The sequence below is a fragment of the Ostrinia nubilalis genome, chromosome 9 (assembly GCF_963855985.1).
Source record: "Ostrinia nubilalis chromosome 9, ilOstNubi1.1, whole genome shotgun sequence".
In the NCBI taxonomy this organism is placed as follows: domain Eukaryota; kingdom Metazoa; phylum Arthropoda; class Insecta; order Lepidoptera; family Crambidae; genus Ostrinia; species Ostrinia nubilalis.
In genome coordinates, this window is record NC_087096.1 from 8382802 (window position 1) to 8402450 (window position 19649).

Genomic DNA, 19649 nt, shown 5'->3' on the forward strand with positions numbered 1-19649 from the left:
CTTATATAAGTGAGAGGATAAGTTGAACTATTAGTTTAGATTTCGTACTACATAGCGCTTGGTATAGTCTTCCTATCACCACATACGCTACAAAATATTTCACTTCACTTCAAATATTACAATAACATTTATAGCAACATTTTAAAGTAAACAAAAGAAAAATACTTTGATTCATATTTGCAGCCGTAACTTATCTCACAGAGGTGCATGTAGCCGCACTTGAGGAGGCATTGACAGAGATTGAGGCAGGCTGGCGGTTGGTCAGTGCTGTGTCGCAATCTGAATGTCAAGATCATCGATGCGCCTGCGGCGTTCACTCTCGTAACTTTTAGTTGGTGCTGGTGATTAGTATGATTTCACCTTACGCGCAAAAACATTTAAGAAACAAAATTCGCCAATTATATTTTATTTAACAAGTACCTAACAACTTCCCGACAAATAATAGTGTGATATAGAACCAGTAAACATCACACCCAACTTTAACTGATACAAGAAGTCTTATCTCTAAAGTTTTTTTTCATGAACATTATCCTTATTAAATCGTTGTCCCTGTGAAAGGAATACTTATTAGTTTTTTCATTGGTTTACCAGTCATTTAAGTCTTGCTTACTTATCGGTCTACCATATCGATAACCAAGTAGATACTCCTTACGGTTGCTCTGTTGTTTTTCTAATAAACAAAAGTGCTAATGCACTTATTTCATTCACTTTTACATACCATGCATGTGACACGTTTGTCCGCCTTATGTTATGGTAATTTGCACGCATTGATACCACCTGTTGCATGTTATTCAGTTGTACTGTTGACTAAAATTGTCATTAACATCACTCATTCTAGTAGGTACATACAAAGAATCCAAGTAACTACCTATGATTAGACTCATTAAATGCAAATTAAGAGACTTCATGAATGAACCTTTTGCGCTCAATGTCGTTGTGTTTATTTCATTTGTCTGTAATTGAACATCGTTTTTCAGAGGTGATTTATCAATGAAAGAGCTCGTATCTTAAATGAAACGGAAATCCTTCATCGAAAACATTTTTTAAAAAAGTCAAATGTAACTAACAAATACTTACTAATCTAATACTTTATAAGCTGCCGATTAATTAACACCACTCGTTACTAATCTCTCACTTAATATTTTAACACTTATGTTATCTAAAGTTAATCGCGGTATAGCAACAACGCCGCTAATTTTATTGAAATCTTTATCCTATTATTTTAATTTAAGGTACATAACTAACCAAACAAGTTGTTTCTAAAAATATAATTAAGGTTAAAAGCATAAGGAACATGCAAGGTCATTGACTTGCAAAATCAAATGAGTCGCGTCGATAGGCAGATAGTGACTTGCCATTCACTAAATGGGTCCGTTACTAATACTTACTTATTAAATTGTCTGAATGCAGCGAGGTGAGCGACACTGAGCGGGTAAAATGAGCATATGCTGGTCTGCGGGGCGCCTATATCACTGTCAGCCAGCAGTAGGCCTTCGGCATGATAACGTTTCATTAACCGCCTCCGTGGTCTAGTGGTAAGACCACCTGCTTCAGACGCAGAGATCCCGGGTTCGATTCCCAGTGGGGGCAGCAATTTTTCGTTCTGTTTGGTTGGTGGTAGGGCTTGTTCTAAGTCCGCCTGGCTAAATACCACCATCTTACCTGTTTGTCGCCATAACAACAATGTTAACAGCATTGTTGTGTTCCAGCAGTTAGAGGTAAGATAGCCAGTTCCTCTGTGGTTGAGGATTCCGGGTGAAGATCGTTTCCACCTTCGTTCGGCCTTATCATCACTTACCATCAGGTGAGATACAGGCCAAGAGCTTCCTCGTTGTCGATAAAAAAAAAACGGAGTCTTGGCCTGCATCTGATGAAAAGTGACGATCAGGCCACCTGAAATTCTTAACTAGAGAAACGCTATCTTAGCGGCAACTGGCGAAAGCGATACATAAAAATGCCGTTAATAGTGTTGACATTGATTAGCTGGCGCGGACTTGAATATAAAATTTTCTGTGAATCGAACCCGGGATCTCTAGGTCCGAGATTAGACCCTGCCACAGAGGCCGTTACTAAACTGGCTTACAAGACTTCAAACTATAAACTTTTACCTATGATCGAAAATGTATCGATATCTACATTTCTTAATAAAAATTGCGGACGATAAAACATAAACATTTATTTCCTAGTATGCTTTATGCCTTTTATATCTACCGCTGATAAATGAATTTTAATTGTATTTTTTATGAATACTTATGCCTTTTTGAGAAACGATATACCTACTTTGGATGTGTGTCTACTATCTACTTGTCATCATAGTGGTTGATGCATGCATTAAGCTGTAAATAAGACAGACCTAAGGTATTTTTTATTCTTAAATCGTTAATTATCTTAACAGAAAATCTTTATTTCTATTATAAATAGTAATTGTAATACTTACTACAATATATATTACAAGAAATATGTAGTGGATGAAAAACATTTAAAAAAATCTCACAGAAACAGAGGTAAACTCTTAACGTCATATCACGTGTACACGATAAAAAATATTACGTCCCTGAATACCTATTATTTTGTTAAATTGATAAATTAGCAAATCTTTATTACTGGGACTGTACTTTTATGTTTAGCAATAAATAAAATGTTTGAAGTTACGGTCTATCTGTAACGTTTTGACATCTAAATGCTGAACTGATTGGCATGGATTTTGTAATAGATAAAACATTGAATAAGTGTATTTAATAATTAATTGTTATTAAATCCATAAAAACGTAATATTGATCGGAAGTATTAGTTAACTCTTGATTTCGGTAATCATGAGACTCAGTTAATTTCATACGCAAAAGCTGAAGAAAATTTCAGAACTTAGGATACTCCTAAAATATTCTAAGAAAACACATATGAATAAAATAACGAAATTTATTTCAATGCCATAATTAAGAGATATCACAAATTAATAATATTATTAAACAGGTTTCTAATCTCATAAACCACACAGAAACCTCAATTAGGTTCTTCTTTACCAAACACAACAAAACAAAGTTGACTGGTTTGATATAACATACAAAACAGTGTTTGTTGCAGAAATTGTAGCAAGGACAATTTATTAGTAAAATGAACCTACGTTTACAAACAAATTCTCGTGAATGTACTAATGTTACAAGTAAATAGCCAAAGTAGGGGCAAAACACATTGTCTAACTAAATAAACGTGAAGGATTTAACTAGCACGTCACTTTACTGATTACGTAGTAATCTTTATTTATTGCGGGTATTAAGTTTGTCAGTGACACGCGAGTTACCTTGTTATCAGCAAAATCGATGGTCCGAATCCTATAAAGATAATTTTTACATATCTAGCTACGGCATAGTATTAAAAACAACACCATTTGTGATTCATGCTCATAACGTTTTGAAGCTCACTGAAGAACACACTCCGATGTTCAACAAAATGTTTGATACTGAATGCCAATACATACGCTTAATTTTATGAATGTGGTTTATTTATGAAGAAAACTGCTAATCGAGTAATAATAATTAGATAAATGTTACAATAAGTTGAACGTATTCTTGTGGCGGTGTTAGTTCTTTTGAGAGTGACAGCGGGCGGGCCCAGCGGTTCGACGCTCTGCAGCAGTAGGGTGTCCATGGCTGCGTACGCCTCGTGTACCACTCGCTGTAACAAAAACCCACCATTTAATCCTGAGTAGGTACTGATAATTTAGCTGTTCCTATGTATCATCATGTATCATGTACACAGCACTGACCAACCGCCAGCCTGCCTCAATCTCTGTCAATGCCTCCTCAAGTGCGGCTACATGCACCTCTGTGAGATAAGTTACGGCTGCAAATATGAATCAAAGTATTTTTCTTTTGTTTACTTTAAAATGTTGCTATAAATGTTAGGCGGTTATCACACTGCGCCGCGCTCCGTCGCGGAGCGCGTGATTTTCATATAAAAAATCACGCGCGCGGACGCGTTGTCAGTGTGAAGTGCCGCGCTTGTTTTCTATACAAACTGAGGTACTTGCATACAATGAAAAAATCTGTCGCCCCGCGCTCCGCGACGGAGCGCGGCGCAGTGTGATAACCGCCTTATTGTAATATTTGAAGTGAATACTACTATAATCCAACCCGATTTGCCTCTGGTAAATTAGAGGGTCGTGCTCCTGCAGTGGAGACTACATGACCTGATGATGATGATGATGATTATAATCCAACAACCATGCAACAACTGAAGCCGAGCATTCGGCAAAAAATTGAAAAAAGGTTTCGAGGTAATTCTAACGAATGCATTTCAAGATTTTGATGTATGTTGATCGAATGTTGTAAGCGTCAAGGAAATCTCCTGGGCGATGTAATTTAATAAAGGTTAATTAAAAAATAAATTGCATTAAATTTCCTTTAAATTGCAATAGTTAAAGTTGTATAAAAATGTACAGTTTTCGTTTTCTTGAATTTTCAAAAGTGAACTTTCTTCTGGGCCACCCTGTATCAATGGTCCGCACAGTTTCACATAGTATAGTTCACGTAATAAACTAATCAAATTACCTCTGTGATAAGTTTGGAGTTGTAAGAATCCGTCGGTCGAAACATCATGATAGTGTAGGTGTTGTCTATGCCCAGGTGACCATCGACCCAGTCCTCAATTCCACCTGCATACAAGGCTGTAGACAAAACAATACGATATCTTATCTGACATCTAGGCGACAATCTACATACCAAGTAAATTGCAATACGCAAAAACTTTAGGTAGAGATCCAAAGTTCCTCTAAATCTACGCGTAGTTAAAACAAAATAAGTCATACGTAAAAATTCCGAAGTCTGTCCAGCTACATACGGCCGCCCACTAATACTGTATGCAGCCGAAGCAGCTCGTGAAGCTCGTTGCCTCTGGAAATACAATTAATAAGGTAAGTAAATGAGCTGAAAATTAAGGCATGCCTAAATAAAGTAAATATAGTGTAACGCCATATAGCAAACTTTTCTGTAGACAACATGGTAATGACAATGAGTTCATTTTACATTTTATTCCATCGATATTATAAGTACCTACATCGATACTACAAACAGATATTTCGATTTTTTTACGACTCTACAATAAACATAAGAGCTTTAAAAAGACTTACGTATACGTGATCAAAAGCTCGAAGCTTTCTGGTATGTGAGTAGGGATACATGACGCCCTGAAAACATTATTTGAATTAAGTCAGTTAATTCTACTACTATTGTGAGTACGAATGAGGTTTTTCATGAATCATGGTATCACTAAGGCGGTTATCACACTGCGCCGCGCTCCGCCGCGGAGCGCGGGGCGACAGATTTAATAATTGTATGCAAATACCTCAGTTTGTATAGAAAACACGCGAGGCACTTCACACTGACAACGCGTCCGCGCGCGTGATTTTTTTATATGAAAATCACGCGCTCCGCGGCGGAGTGCGGCGCAGTGTGATAACCGCCTTAGTCATTCATGTTATACATTCAGAAAGAAAGAAAACTTAACAAACGATAATACTCTTATCAAAATTACTGGTTCTATAGAAAAAATGTGGCTTTACCAATTCATGTAATGACTTGAGACTAGGTAGGTATATGCTAAATCAGGATGGCTTCATTGCTGCTTGATTTTTTAATTAATAAGAGGGTAAAATGTCATGCTAACAAGAACTTCTCCCTCCTTGAACGCGACGAATGTGAATAGAGGAGTGCGCTGTTCGTGAAGGTAATGTGTGAGCGCCCACGTCTCGGCTTCGCTCAGCTGGCGTGCGCCCGCGTGTAGCGACCCGCACGGATGCTCGGCGCGAAGCTCCTCCGCTGAAAACCGGAGCAGTGACGTAATCAGTACGGCTAGCAGTAAAACTTTCGAGTTCAAATTGTTTGCGTACTCGAATCGCCATCAAAATATTAAGAGCCATTTTACATTTTCGTGCGAATTTCTAAGATTTTGGAAGCATGAATTACTATCTTAAGCAACACCCAGAGATTATTTAATAACTGCGAAAGATAGGTCAATCCTTGTTGTTGACCATTAATGAAACGGATTTACTAAAACTCTTTTGCTTAATTCACAGTGCCCCATCTCCCACAACCATTTTACGAAAAAATTGCCGCAGACTCATTTTCAAAGTCCTGTATCTATTATTTATGCTCATATAATAAGCTTAAAAATATATAGTAATCATCGGACATATATTCTTGTAGTCCATTAATGAAATAGATTCTTGAATTTCATTACCATTATTGAGTAAAATCTAAAAATAATTTGGCAAATTTGAAGATTAACGTCACATTTTGATCGTGGTTTTTGGTTTAAAAACACAGTATAAACTGCAATAAAAGTATCCCAAAATAAAGAATATTCATTGTAGAATTAATTTCTACAGTTATTGTTTAAATATTAGTAACCACTTTGTCAAAATATTGATGTGAATATCAGTATAAATTACAATGCGCAAGCCGACATCGATTAGTATGGCGCGAGCGCCCGTCAAGGCAGGACCTGTGTCATTTTTCCCGCCGTGACGTTTACGTGCGTTCGTGTCGTAAAGCGGTGATTTGTACGGCGACCAAATACATTTGATACTATGCCGAGAGGCTGTTTCGAGTCGGCCGGCCGAGCAGAAATTGAAATGATGAATTTTAATTTCTTTGACGGATCTGGGTGTAACTATGTATAATATGTAGGTATCATGTATTTAATTTAATAAATAAATTATAAAAAAAGTATATCCATTATGATAGCACCCTTAACACAAGCATATTGGTTGCCTACTTTTGGACTAGATGGCGCTGTGAAATTGTCCAAAGATTTGTTTATTTATTTATCCGCTTTGAGTTTTGTTTCGTGAAGAAGAAAAAGAAGCGTTTTGTTTTGTTGTTAAATCTATACTAATAAAAGAGGAAAGATTTAATTGTTTGTTTGTTTGTTTGGAGGCAATAGGCTCCGAAAAAAATTTCTTTCACGATTTAGAATCCTAATTTTTTTCTATGTAGGCTATAAAATATTTTCAAAAACTTTAGTCCAAAATCTTTGATAAAATTCGACGTTTAATAAATAAATTAGATAACATGTTAATACTTTTTTTTTTCAGTACGATTTTAGTAGGTACCTGTTTTTCAGAAATTCTACGATTTAACTAAACTTCTAAAGTGTTTATATTTTATGCATAATTTATTAACTTCTAAAATATACATATATCCTATTGATAGATGACGTGCTTCGTATTTTAATTAAATTATTACCTGACTAGGTTAAAAAGGTGTGGAATGTTATTTTGGAGATAACTTGGTTGATAGAAATATAGAGAGATGCTAAGTAATGCGCTGAGTTCCAAACTCAGTGTCGTATTAGAAATTCACACACACCAAGAAATCAAATTATTTGCTCATTATCCATTGCGGTATCAGTATTCAACGTTCGAATAATCTTTAGTACTATGCAAGCAATATAAACTGTTTACATAATGACGTCGCTACTGTCATCATTGCTTTCACAAGCAATATGTTCCAATTTGTCCCTTGTCACCATTTCCCTTTAGTTTCTGTGATCTGTGCTTGTTTCTAAGTTGATATCAATGAAATATTCCTTAGTACTTTTGATTTTAATTTTTTTTTTGACACGTGTTTGAAAAATCAAGGTCAGATTACAATAAAATAACAAGTGAAAACGTAACATTGCATTGCAACTCGCAATTTCGCAATATTGATGAGGAGATTCCATTGAAAAGTCTGTATTCATTCCTAGGATTCCCCTAACACCATCAAATTCAAGAGAATTCAAGAGAGTGCAGTTTCCCATCTCATGCTTAGGGACCACGGTTTAAAATAGTGTGGTTGCATAGAGCCTGCAACGGGCAACCGCGTGCGCAGCTGCTCATACTAATTTTCGATACAAAAGCAAGTGTTGGCGCCCTCACGAGTTTTAGCGGAGTTCCATATGGTAGCGGGAGTAGACTTAATGGAAATCTATGCTTTTCCGACGACCAGTTGTATGTGGAATACTCCAGAGTATGCGCACACAATAGCCTGGTGATTTTAGCACCTGAAGGAAAAACAAAAAAACATTGTTTACAAAGAAATCTGCGGCAGGTGTAGTGTTTTAATTTTGTTTTAGAAAGATCTCATAATTTTGTAAGTATTCAAATATTTAAACATAATGATGTGTAGATTTTATATCAAAAAATATAATCATTTAACAAAATTAATTTTCTTAGAATATTTTAATTCTATTAGAACCATTTTCCACTTCATCGCAGAAGAAGTCGCGGGCAAAAAGCTAGTATGAAATATGTAGTATTGCCCGCGGCTTCACCCGCTTGAAATTTAGTTTGTCACAGATCGTCATAAATTATAGCCTGTACATTGTTATTCTGGTCGACGCCAGGGATGGATGAGCGTCGCTGTCGCTGGCGACAGGGTCTTCTGGTTCAGGGTTCATGGCGTAGGTCTCAGGCAAAATGAAATCCACTCGTACAAATTAATAAACTCAGTGTATTAACGAAAATAATTACACACAGCACTAGAGTCGTATCGGAACTGAGTGAACCAAAGGTCTTGCGATAGGAACGTCCGACCCGAGAGATAGTTGAACACAGACTGCCTAGTACTGCTGTACTGTACTGTAAAGTTTCATCAAAATCTGTTCAGTAGTTTTTGCGTGAAAGTGTAACAAACATCCAGACATCCACACAAACTTTCGTATTTATAATATTAGTAAGACTAGTAAAAAGTAAGATAGTAAGATGAATTATTTTAGTTATTTGTTTACTTATAATAATATTTATTTATTTATTTCTTAGCTCTGTCTGATAATGGATCTGGAGGAGATGCAATGGCCACCTCCGTAACAAAACAATAGAACCATATGGAGTTTGGGCTTGTGTGATTCGCCTTGACGAATATTTCTTATCCAGGGTCCGATGATGGAGCTGTAAGGGGGCAGATTTATTTTTCACTATGTGACTGTCTTTATTTTGTACTTAATATATATTTTACATATTATACCTATTCGTGTTTCATTATAAATCGAAATATAAAAGACTTAATAAACTCTATTAAAAATTTAAATTAATTAATCAAGTTTGAATACCTCATTCTACCTTAAAATTAATAACTTAAATCAAGTCTTAATACGGTCACGGCTCAAGATTTTTTTGTCCATTTCAGCGTTCTTTTTACTCTTTTGACGTTGCGTTGACAGCTTTTACCTAAATTCGCGCGGAATATTTTTGTGAAATGGCTCTTAAGTACGAAAACTACAACAGCGCCCTTGTGAAATTGCACGAAACTTATTTTGAGAATCAAAATTGTCAGGTTATCGTTTAATTCGAAGGTTGAGTATCGAATTTTATCTAATACGCAAACGATTCGAAGACGAAAGTTGTTCATGCTAGAGGTACTGAGGTCGTGTGAAAACACGACGTACGAAGTTAGGTAGGTACGCAGATGTCATTGATGGTCACCCTAACATTTAAAAAAACATTCTAAATCTTAAGATATGCTTTAACAAACTCTGTGCTGTAGGTACTGAAAATAAGCTATGAACAAGTAGAAGATACAACAATAGTTAATCCATGTAAAGATATCAATCTTGCAATAAAGTCTATCAAATATTATCAAGAATCAAATTCTGACTAATCACGATTAGGTTATTGTTTGAAACCAAAAGTAATAAAACAAGCAATAAAAAAAGTAATAAACAATAAAGAATTTGTCTTTGATGACGCTTTAGCTAATTGGCGCGAGACGCAATAATTATATCCAATAGTTTAACGGATTTTTCAATAGGTACCTATGTACTTCTGAGTGTCAATCGCAGAATATTTTGTAGCCGTTTTTCAGATTTATCTAAAGTCTAGTAATACGCTTTTCTCTTTCAGGAAATTCAGTTTCAGGATTCTATTGCACATTAGGTATATTTAAATAATGGAACTTCTCTTAGCAAAATAAAATAGAACAACTAAGTTTACCTGGGATCCACTGGTATTCAAAATTCCTGTCGAGGTTGACGCCGTAGCATGGTTGTACGGTGCACCGAAGGCCATATAATTCGCAAGTCGTGCATGAGTCACGAGTCTTGCAAATATCCCAGTTTTGGCGCAAGTTTTTTGACCATTCCCTTCGCTTTAAAAATACACAAATAACAAACATTGAAATTACATAATTGTACTTACTTTCGACAGCACTCTACTACCACACTACCACTTAAATTATGAGGTACAGAATACAGATGTCAATCACGGCGTATCTTATTAATAATATTTAGTTGTAAATGTAATAGGTGCATTTTTTTTATAAATATGTTATAAGTATGATGTGCTCGCGACTGTACAATATCAGATATCAATCAATAAAGGACATTTTGAAGGTTACATACATGAGGAAATGTCATTGAATAGTCATATCCATCAGGGTTAAAGACTGGAATAATCCAGAAACGATATTTGGTGAGCAGATCCGAATGAGCTTCACTGCGCTCTATCAGCTGATAGAGCACGTACATGGCTGCTGCCACTGCGTGATGATCTCGGCCTTGGATTCCTAGAACATCAGGACACCATGGGAATTACGTCTAACGTGGCTTAGAAGTCGTATAGTACGTGTTTACTTTGTAACATAATTTAACTAATAACTTAAACAATTTTAAAGCATGTACCGTTTATCTTGGGACATAGATAGAAGACGAAGCTTTGAGCACAACTGAGTTTTATAAACAACACAAAGCAATAACATACCCGCAATAATCATTACAGTTTTTTTAGCTGAAACTATTTGTCCGCTGCTAGGATCATCCACGATCATCATGTATATAGGATTTTCCATTGTAGTAAGGTTGCCACTTGTGATGTCTTCCCACTTCGCCAGAGGACTGGTTTCAGCCCATTGTTTTAGTTGTGCTACTATCTATTACAATAATTAGAAATGAAATGATACGTAAAATATGTAATGAAAAAAGTGTAAAAATAATCTAATAAAATACCTCTGGTAGAGTTCGAGGTGAATTAAAATTTAATTGTCGTAATTTAAGCAGATTACAAATTGGTCTCCGTTTTCCTCTAACTTTTTCTTTAGATAATACTTGTGCAGTAGATGATTCTGCAGCAGGTTGTGTATTATCTGGTATGAATGAGCTTCTGTAAGTTACATTCGTTTCGTCAAAATTATTATTTTCTGTTCCTGTAACAGCCTCTGATTCACTTGTGAATACTGTATTAGTCAATGTTAACTCTTTTTCAGTTGTACTATCTGGCTCTTCTTGGCTTTTATTTCTTTCGTCGTAATTATCTGCTTGGTCTTGTTCATCTTTTTTGCTTGTGCTTTCAATATCTTCATCATTATAAAACATCATATTATAGGCAGAGTCCGGATCTTTATCATTCTTTTCCAGAGCTTTTTCAACTTTTCTTCGAGATTCCACATCTGTTTGTTTATTATTGTCATAACTGGTTTCAGTACGAATTGTGATTTCATTGTCTTCATCAACAGGAGCATATGTGGTAGAAGTTCGAACAGGATGAAAAGTACTTCTTGTTACCAAAACATCAGAACTAATATCTTTAAAAAAATTGTGTAAAGCTTTATATTCGTTAGGGGTGTGTTCTGTTCTCGTAGGCCATATTATATCTGTTAATACGGAGGTTCTCGTTGGGTATGTGGACATATCAATTGATTCTTGAAGCTTCTATTGAGATAGAGTATATCAGTAAATGGTTAATACCAAGTCGTTATGCGGACAAAAATATAATATCACATACTTACTCGCGAGGATGTAGGTGGTTTCAGTGGAGAAATAGTCACTCGACGCGTAAATGCTACGGGCGCGATTGGTGCATATTGCCGAGCGTAAAGTGTTGGAGTGCGGGCCAAAAATTGTGGGCTAGCTGGAGGACTTTCGTCGCGCTGCGAGTTTCGCCCTGCAAATACGCGAGTGAGTCTCACGATAATCTAGTTTTATTATGAGTATTCGACATTTTAAAACAAGTAAACCATACGTACCTTTAGGTTTTATTGGAGGAAGCTGATCTAGGGTTCTAGGAAGTGTTGCCGGTGCTAGAAATAACTCTTCGTCCAATCGGGTTATGGGTACCGTAGTAGGAGGAACAAAACGTGTGTAGTCTCGGGCCAGATCAGACAATGTGGATGGAGTGGTAGCTGGTGGGACGATCACACCACCGACAATTATCTTCTCACTTCCTTTGGTCACCGGCTGAATGTTCACTGCCACAATTTGTTTAGTGTTTGGAGTTGTCATATCATCGTCTAATACTTTTACTATGAATTCGGCGGTAGTTTCTTGATTTGCTCTCCATCTTGTGTATTCAGTATGCGCTCTTTTCTTTCGAAACACTGAAAACAAGCAAGATGAGAATAGTTGTGTATAACTTTGTAGAGATAGCTTTATTGTAATTTGTCACACTTACAGCTGATAGGGCATACAGGATCATTATCATCATATGTAATGTTGGATAGATCTAAACCAATTACTAACTGTGTAAAACCTAATATTATCAAAACTAAATAACTTTTCATGATAACAAAAATCCAATACTTTGACATCGCATGTTGTGCATTGACAAATTGACGTGCTAGATATTTTTAATTCTGCTGGCCAGACGGAGCAGTGTCACCATGAATGAAAGATTATCTCCTTTGGTAATGATCTTATTCGTGAAGAAATAGTTTTGAAGCAAACGTTTATGGTTTAAATCCCGTCTCCATTGGTTCACTGAATGTCATACGCCAAAACCTTCAATGATAGTTTATTGGAGACAAACTTTTCTTTTTGAGAAAATTACACATTATTTTAAGTTTATAGAGACACGCAAAATGCTTTTACAGATTAAAATTTATTTAATAACTGTTATGTATGTGTTTGGTGCTTTGTTTATTATTTTATTTCCACCGCGAAATTATGAACAGTGAGTTCCATTTTACTTTATTCCTTTTATTTTCGAAACAGATTAACGAAACAGAGTTAACGTCGTTATATTTGAAACACCTTATTTTGAAATCCTCATAATATGACTCAAATGTTTAGCTGGTAGTACATTACATATCCAAATAATAATACTATGTAAAGGTGTAGGTAACCGTCACTTATTACTAATTTTGTGGAGAGAAAAAGAGCAATTTTCTATAAAGATCTGTGTAGGTATACTTAATCATGAGAATCTAAAATTAGACAAGGGGCAAGAATCCTACTACAAAACTAGTTTTCATTAAAAACGTATTTTCTTCAGATCAGGAGCTAAAATGAGAACAGTGAGATCTCTTGGAGCAGATCTAAAATTCAACCGATATGTTGATCACAAAACCGTGATGGAAGAGTCGAAACGAATTGCCTACGAGGACAAGTCGGTTGCTCGAGTGGTCTACCTGAAACCAACCACCTTTGAGAACCGAAGTATTGTAGCATTAGAGCTACATAGTGATAGACAAAGCAAGAAGCCAGGGATACTAGTTATTGGAGGTATAGTTCAATTTCTTTGGCTGTATTAACATGATTTGTTTTACTAAGATCCGGTATTAAGCACTTTTGTAATCATTAAATTTGTTATTAGCTCGTCTTAAACAGGCACTAACTTGAAAAACAATGGGAAGTCAAGGTCTTGTAACGAACGTTCTGCTTTACATTTTTGTAATATATAAATTCCTACCTACAATATGTACCTAACTACATAAACATGACTCGTTCAAGAACTTTAATTATATTATCGTTATTCATGTCGTAGAAATCTCTGACGTATCCACGAGAATGCGCTTCCTAGCGATAAGACCGCCTGAATGTTTATGTGAATCTTTATTTTTTTGTAGAATTTATGTATTTCATAAACATAAACATATTTTTTATTATTAGGCAATCATGTGAAATGTTAATAATTATTGTCAACAATTCAGTTTTCATACAAAATAATTGATGAACAGGTAGGTATTACGCGAATCGAAATGATAAATTACACCTAATCAATTACTTAATCTTTAAATCAAAAGGTATTAGCTCGACTAATCGCCTCTTTCGTGAATTTTAATAATGTTGGAATTGCCTTTAATCACTTTGATGTTTGACATAAAAAGGAAGGTTGCTTTAAATTTTATCTCTAGGAGTGGATTTGAAGTCGGCCGCCTTTATTATAAACTTTGGTTCCATTAAACTTTCTTTTTTCTACTGCGTGAGCTGCAAAACCTTTGGTATAAACTTCTAAAAGGTTTCATGATTCGTATAAAGATAAAGGTAGAGTCAACACGTGACGGATTAACGTGCTCTCTACATTATCTAGGTACCGAATGAATTAACTTACTTATCGTGAAATATTTTCAATTAATTTTTATCACAACTACTCGCACATTTTATTTTTTAGGATTGAATGGAATGGCATGGGGAGCTCCTAACGCGATCCTGGAACTGGCAGACAAGTTGTTGTATGATAGCAACTACCAAACCCCTTTCTTTAATGATTACGATTGGTTAGTAAAAAATTTAAATTATAATCGTATCTTCCATGACATTTATTTTTTTATGAAATTCCCAAAGAAATTGATATTACCTGCCATTATTACGTCTTTTGAGTAGGTATTATAAACCTATCATCTAATACCGACGATATCTAATTAACGAAATATAATTAATCACCTGTCACTGATTGGTCTCTAATCGGTACCTACCTATGAAGGGGCGCTAATGGTGAATAAGCAACATCGATATATCCGAACAATACCTATATGTAAAGACCTGAGCACTTAGAGCTAAACACTGTAGGTACGTTATACAACTGTATGCAATAAGTGCGATTCTTTCACAAACATAAAATATACAGGGTGGCCAAAACAGTGAGGTCTAAAAGAAAAATTTAGATTCCTTACCTCAAGGTGTACCTAAATCACCCCCATGTAATACGATTGTGCTTAGTTTAGGAGATATAGTTAATTTTGTGATATTTTAAAATTTTATGACCTAGTAGGCTTTAAACATTTTTATCTTTTTTTTGGGTTGACTTTTTTCAGATTTCTTTTTGTCGACAGATTTGTTATTAATTACAGATGTTTGAAAAAAATAATCACCTTCCTATCTTTAATTCACGATACAAAAGTTTTGCTAGACACATTAAAATTATGCTTTTATCAGAACACAATCAAATTTTCAACTTAAAAATTTAAATAAAAAAAAGAACTTCTATAGGTCCAAAACCATTTTAAAAACTGCGCCGTTTCCTGAATATTCATAATAATACAAGAAAACATGTACTTAATAGGCCACTATTTCCTGTAATCGGTCCACTAAAGTGGTAAGTCGGAGATTCCGTTACCTGTTTTTGACTTTCTTAGAGTGAATTAATATTGGGAATTCTCTAAGTTTACATTACGTAGAACAGATTTAGAGCAGTTACTGGACAGAACATGTTTTTATTCTCAACGAGGAAGCTCTTGCCCTTCATCACACCTGGCGGAAACTGATGATTAGGCTGAAGGTGGAAGGAACTATAGCTTCCTACCTCCAAATGCCGGAATACAGTAATGCTATTAACATTATTGTTATAGTGACAGACTTAGGAAAATAAAGTTGCTAGCCAGGCAGACTCAGATCAAACCCTACCGCCAACCAAACCGAGCAGGAAATTTCACCTCCACTGGGAATCAAACCCGGGACCTCTGAAACTTACCTCTTACCACTTGAAGACAGAGGCAGTTGTTACATTTTACGGTTACCCTTGAAATACCTACTACAGTGAGAAGAAGAATTAGGGATATTTGGTTTATGTTCATTAAAACTTACTTAAAATAACAATGTGTTCCAGAATTTGGAGGTAGGAAGTCATAGTTCCTCTGTAGTTGAAGTTCCCTTCCACCTTCAGCCTAATCATCAGTTTCCACCAGGTGTGATGAAAGGCAAGAGCTTCATTGTTGAGAATAAAAACATGTTCTTTCCAGTAACTGCTCTAAATCTGTTCTACGTAATGTAAACTTAGAGGATTCCCAATATTAATTCACTCTAAGAAAGTCAAAAACATGTAACGGAATCTCCGACTTACCACTTTAGTGGACCGATTACAGGAAATAATGGCCCATTAAGTACATGTTTTTCTGTATTATTATGAATGTTCAGGAAACGGCGCAGTTTTTAAAATGGTTTGGACCTATGGAAGTTCTTTTTTTTTACTTAAACTATTAAGTTGAAAATTTGATAGTGTTCTGATAAAAGCATAATTTTAATGTTTCTAGCAAAACTTTTGTATCTTGAATCAAAGATAGGAAGGTGATTATTTTTTTCAAACATCTGCAATTAATAAAAAATCTGTCGAAAAAAAGAAATCTGAGAAAAGTCACCCCAAAAAAAAGATAAAAATGTTTAAAACCTACTAGGTCACAAAATTTTAAAATATCACAAAATCAACTCTATCTCCTAAACTAAGCACAATCGTATTACATACATGGGGGTGATTTAGGTACACCTTGATGTAAGGAATCTAAATTTTTCTTTTAGACCTCACTGTTTTGGCCACCCTGTATAGTTTGATGTTTTGTTTGCTGTAGGTAGGTAGATACTCTTTGGGTCGTTTGTATAAAAATCGTCAATTTGCTCTACTAGAAGCATTTTTATCCCAACTTTTCTTTCTCTCAGTCTTGCTATACACCTTTCAATCTAGATTTAGGTAGTAAAAACTAACATTTGTCTTTGAATAATATTGTTGAATTTAATCTCCGGCTCAAATTCCTAGATCGGAAGAGCTTTATTGAAAATAATTCGGAATTTTACAAAGCTTGGTTAGCTTCAACATTAAAAACGTTTCCTTACAATGTATTTTTTACAATATTGTAGGTATCTGATACCCATGGGCAATCCTGACGGTCTCCACTTCACTCAAACCCTACGCGACTTGAGACCCGTAGACCCACTAATATGGTCTCGTAATATAACGGCAAGAAACAAAACCCGCCCTAACCATTGGCACAAAAATGTGGACAAGGAAAATGCGCAAGAGACTTGCTTTGGTACCAACGTTAATCGCAATTTCGCTTATCACTGGCAAGGTCAGTTTTCTTATCATAGCATTTTAATTTATTCAACCTATGTAGTTACTTAAATACTTGCATGTAAATAAAAAACAATTTAACGGCCGTTTTGAGATTCTCGCCGAAATTGCGTTTGTTATGATTTGCAAACAATCTCTATCTATTTCTAAATATCGGCGTGGCATTACTAAGTATAAAACTGTTTTCTTTGATTTCACAAGTTCTTACATTTAATACAGACAGCGCCATCTATTAGTGTTCGTTCGAGCATTTTGAATACTACAACTGAATCTATCAGTATTTTCATAAATTAGAGCTCTCTACATTGTAAAAGCTTGAGCCTAAAAATATACATATACTTAGTTAAACCCTTAGATCTCAATTGAATGTCTATTGAGAACGTGATTTTATTAATAATTGTAGATTGATTTTATTTATTCGGTACGTATTCAGTAATTGATGTTTCATGGTTTTCAGACGACGTACACAGAACGCCTGAACGTTGCTCACAGTTCTACCCAGGCGTTAAACCATTTTCTACGAGTGAATCTCAGGCTATTCGCAAATACGTCGATCGTCTCGGAGACATTATTCATCTTGCAATACATTTGCATGCCAGTTTCGTGCCTAAAAAAGTATGAATCATTCATTTGTTTTCTACTTATCCATTAGAAAGAATTTTGTTTTTGTATATTTTGTCGTTTTCAGGAATACATTTTGTATCCATGGCGATATTCGATGCGGCAACCTAGCAACTACCGCACATTGCAAGACATCGGTGAATATACTGCAAGGCAATCGCGACTACCAGACGGACGACTTTATGAGGTCAGTAGTGCATTAGACTACAACAACAGCTATAACCATCCTAGATAGGCATCTACCTAGTTCGTAACCAATAAACTTGTTTATCATGAACATCAAACACGCAATTCAAATACTTTCGTTATTTAAAATCGCAAGTGCATTAGTAGGTATCAAGACAAAACCATCTAATCTAAATGAACCAAATAATACTTACAACTCGTTTTATCAAACAACAAGATCTTAATTTATCATTTACAATCTTAATACCTAATATATCAAAGAAAGTAGAAATGTGTCAATAATTGAAGCCTTTTTGCATTGCCCTTGAATTTTTAACAGTATTTAATGTTATCAGAAGTTTAAAATACTCGAACCTCTACTTGGTACTTACAATATTTTGTTCACTGCAGGTACACCAAAGCAGCAATGACGTAAGGGTGGCGGGCTCGCTGAGCGACTACTTGTCAGGAGTGGTGGGGGTAGATCTAGTGTTCCTCATCAAGCCGTATCATGCATTATTTCCCAACTACACAGACTTCAGCTTGTTGGGTAAGTATTGTGTATTAGTATAGAAACACTTCATAGACATTTTCTTTTTAAATATTTTATTTCAATTCAACGCGTAATTTTCACAATAAAACAACGTTATATAAATATACGAAAACTATGGATGGACCAAAGTTCATTTATAGGTGAATTCCTTTTGCCGTCTTCAACGAACAGATTATCCTGTCACAAGGATCCCTGCTATGCTACTTTCTACAGCGCTACCTTCGTAGCTACGGCGTCGTAGTCGTAGCGTATGGACCACCGAAATGCTACGTAGAGGTCTGCGGTATTAAATGGCGTGGATCTAATAACGTTTTCAGTTTATCCAGCTACAATATCGTTATAACCGATCATGCTTCTGACTATGCTACTTACTACAGCGCTACGTTCGTAGCTACGGCGTCGTAGTCGTAGCGTTTAGACTACGGAAATGCTACGCAGAGGTCTTCATTATCAAAATGTGCCAATTAGCAATTTTTTCGCGATTCTTATCAACCTTAGCTTAGGCGTCGTCGTAGTCGTAGCATGTGGACTACGGAAATGCTACGCAGAGGTCTGCTGTCCTGGATCAAATAACGTTATAAGTTTATCTTGCTACAAGGTCGTTATAGACGATCATCCCTACTAAGATGCTACTTACTACAGCGTTACGTTTGTAGCTACGGCGTCGTAGTCGTAGAACACGGAATTAATGCTACGCAAATGTCTTGCGTTTTCAAAGGGCATGGATGTAACGCAATAATTTTCGCGATTTTTATCAACAAAAGTTTACGTATCCAGACTCGAATGAAAATATGCCTCTTTTTCAGAGACATACGTGAAGAAATCCATGTCGACGATATTTAGCGTCGTGCGCGGGTGGCGTAGCAGCACCAGGCAGAACACGCTGTCATTCTTTGGCAGAGACGTTGAATTTTAGTTCTAGTCAATGTTCATCTTTTTTGGTATTATTCAGTATTTTAAATAAAATTATTATTTTGTAATGAAAATCTGCGTTTTTTATTTAATGAATAAAGTAGATCGCCCTTCACTCACCTTGTATTACTGTAGGTGTTTTTCTATCCAGGGTCCCGATTGCGATAATATGTATGTAATGTCTCCAATTCATTGGCATATCATCTCTAGACCCTGGGGTTCCGTGGAAAGGCCGCAAGGGTTTCGTAAAAATATTATCCCACGTTTCGTGACCGACGTTGTTCGCGCGCACCGACTTGTTTACAAATAATTGCATAAAAACTTTATTGTTTTTCATTTAAATTTCCATTTATCAAAGTAGGGTTCCGCTAG

At 35.7% G+C, this 19649-nt stretch overlaps 2 protein-coding genes across 5 annotated transcripts; one reads left to right on the forward strand and one right to left on the reverse strand.

Annotated features, from left to right (window-relative positions):
• Positions 1 to 2900: 2900 nt before the first annotated feature.
• On the reverse strand, positions 2901 to 12727 carry LOC135074552 (uncharacterized). The gene is made up of 12 exons (XM_063968875.1): positions 12419 to 12727; positions 11994 to 12344; positions 11757 to 11911; positions 10978 to 11679; positions 10733 to 10901; positions 10375 to 10538; positions 9968 to 10121; positions 5662 to 5813; positions 5126 to 5182; positions 4805 to 4889; positions 4548 to 4663; positions 2901 to 3672 (listed from the first exon to the last, which is right to left on the reverse strand). Exons 1-12 carry the CDS (start codon positions 12552 to 12554, stop codon positions 3484 to 3486), a joined length of 2430 nt encoding a protein of 809 aa, XP_063824945.1. The 5' UTR covers positions 12555 to 12727; the 3' UTR covers positions 2901 to 3483.
• Positions 4855 to 19344, forward strand: LOC135074558 (carboxypeptidase B-like). 4 transcript variants are annotated; one of them, XM_063968887.1, is made up of 8 exons: positions 4855 to 4909; positions 13238 to 13467; positions 14357 to 14462; positions 16813 to 17024; positions 17484 to 17641; positions 17715 to 17834; positions 18224 to 18362; positions 19172 to 19344. In XM_063968887.1, the coding sequence occupies exons 2-8, from the start codon at positions 13251 to 13253 to the stop codon at positions 19279 to 19281; spliced, it is 1062 nt and encodes a 353-aa protein (XP_063824957.1). In that variant the 5' UTR covers positions 4855 to 4909; positions 13238 to 13250; the 3' UTR covers positions 19282 to 19344. The 4 variants fall into 4 exon arrangements, with proteins under 4 accessions (XP_063824957.1, XP_063824956.1, XP_063824958.1 ...); XM_063968886.1 differs by lacking the exon at positions 4855 to 4909 and adding an exon at positions 10533 to 10593; XM_063968888.1 differs by lacking the exon at positions 4855 to 4909 and adding an exon at positions 11856 to 11925.
• Positions 19345 to 19649: the final 305 nt, after the last annotated feature.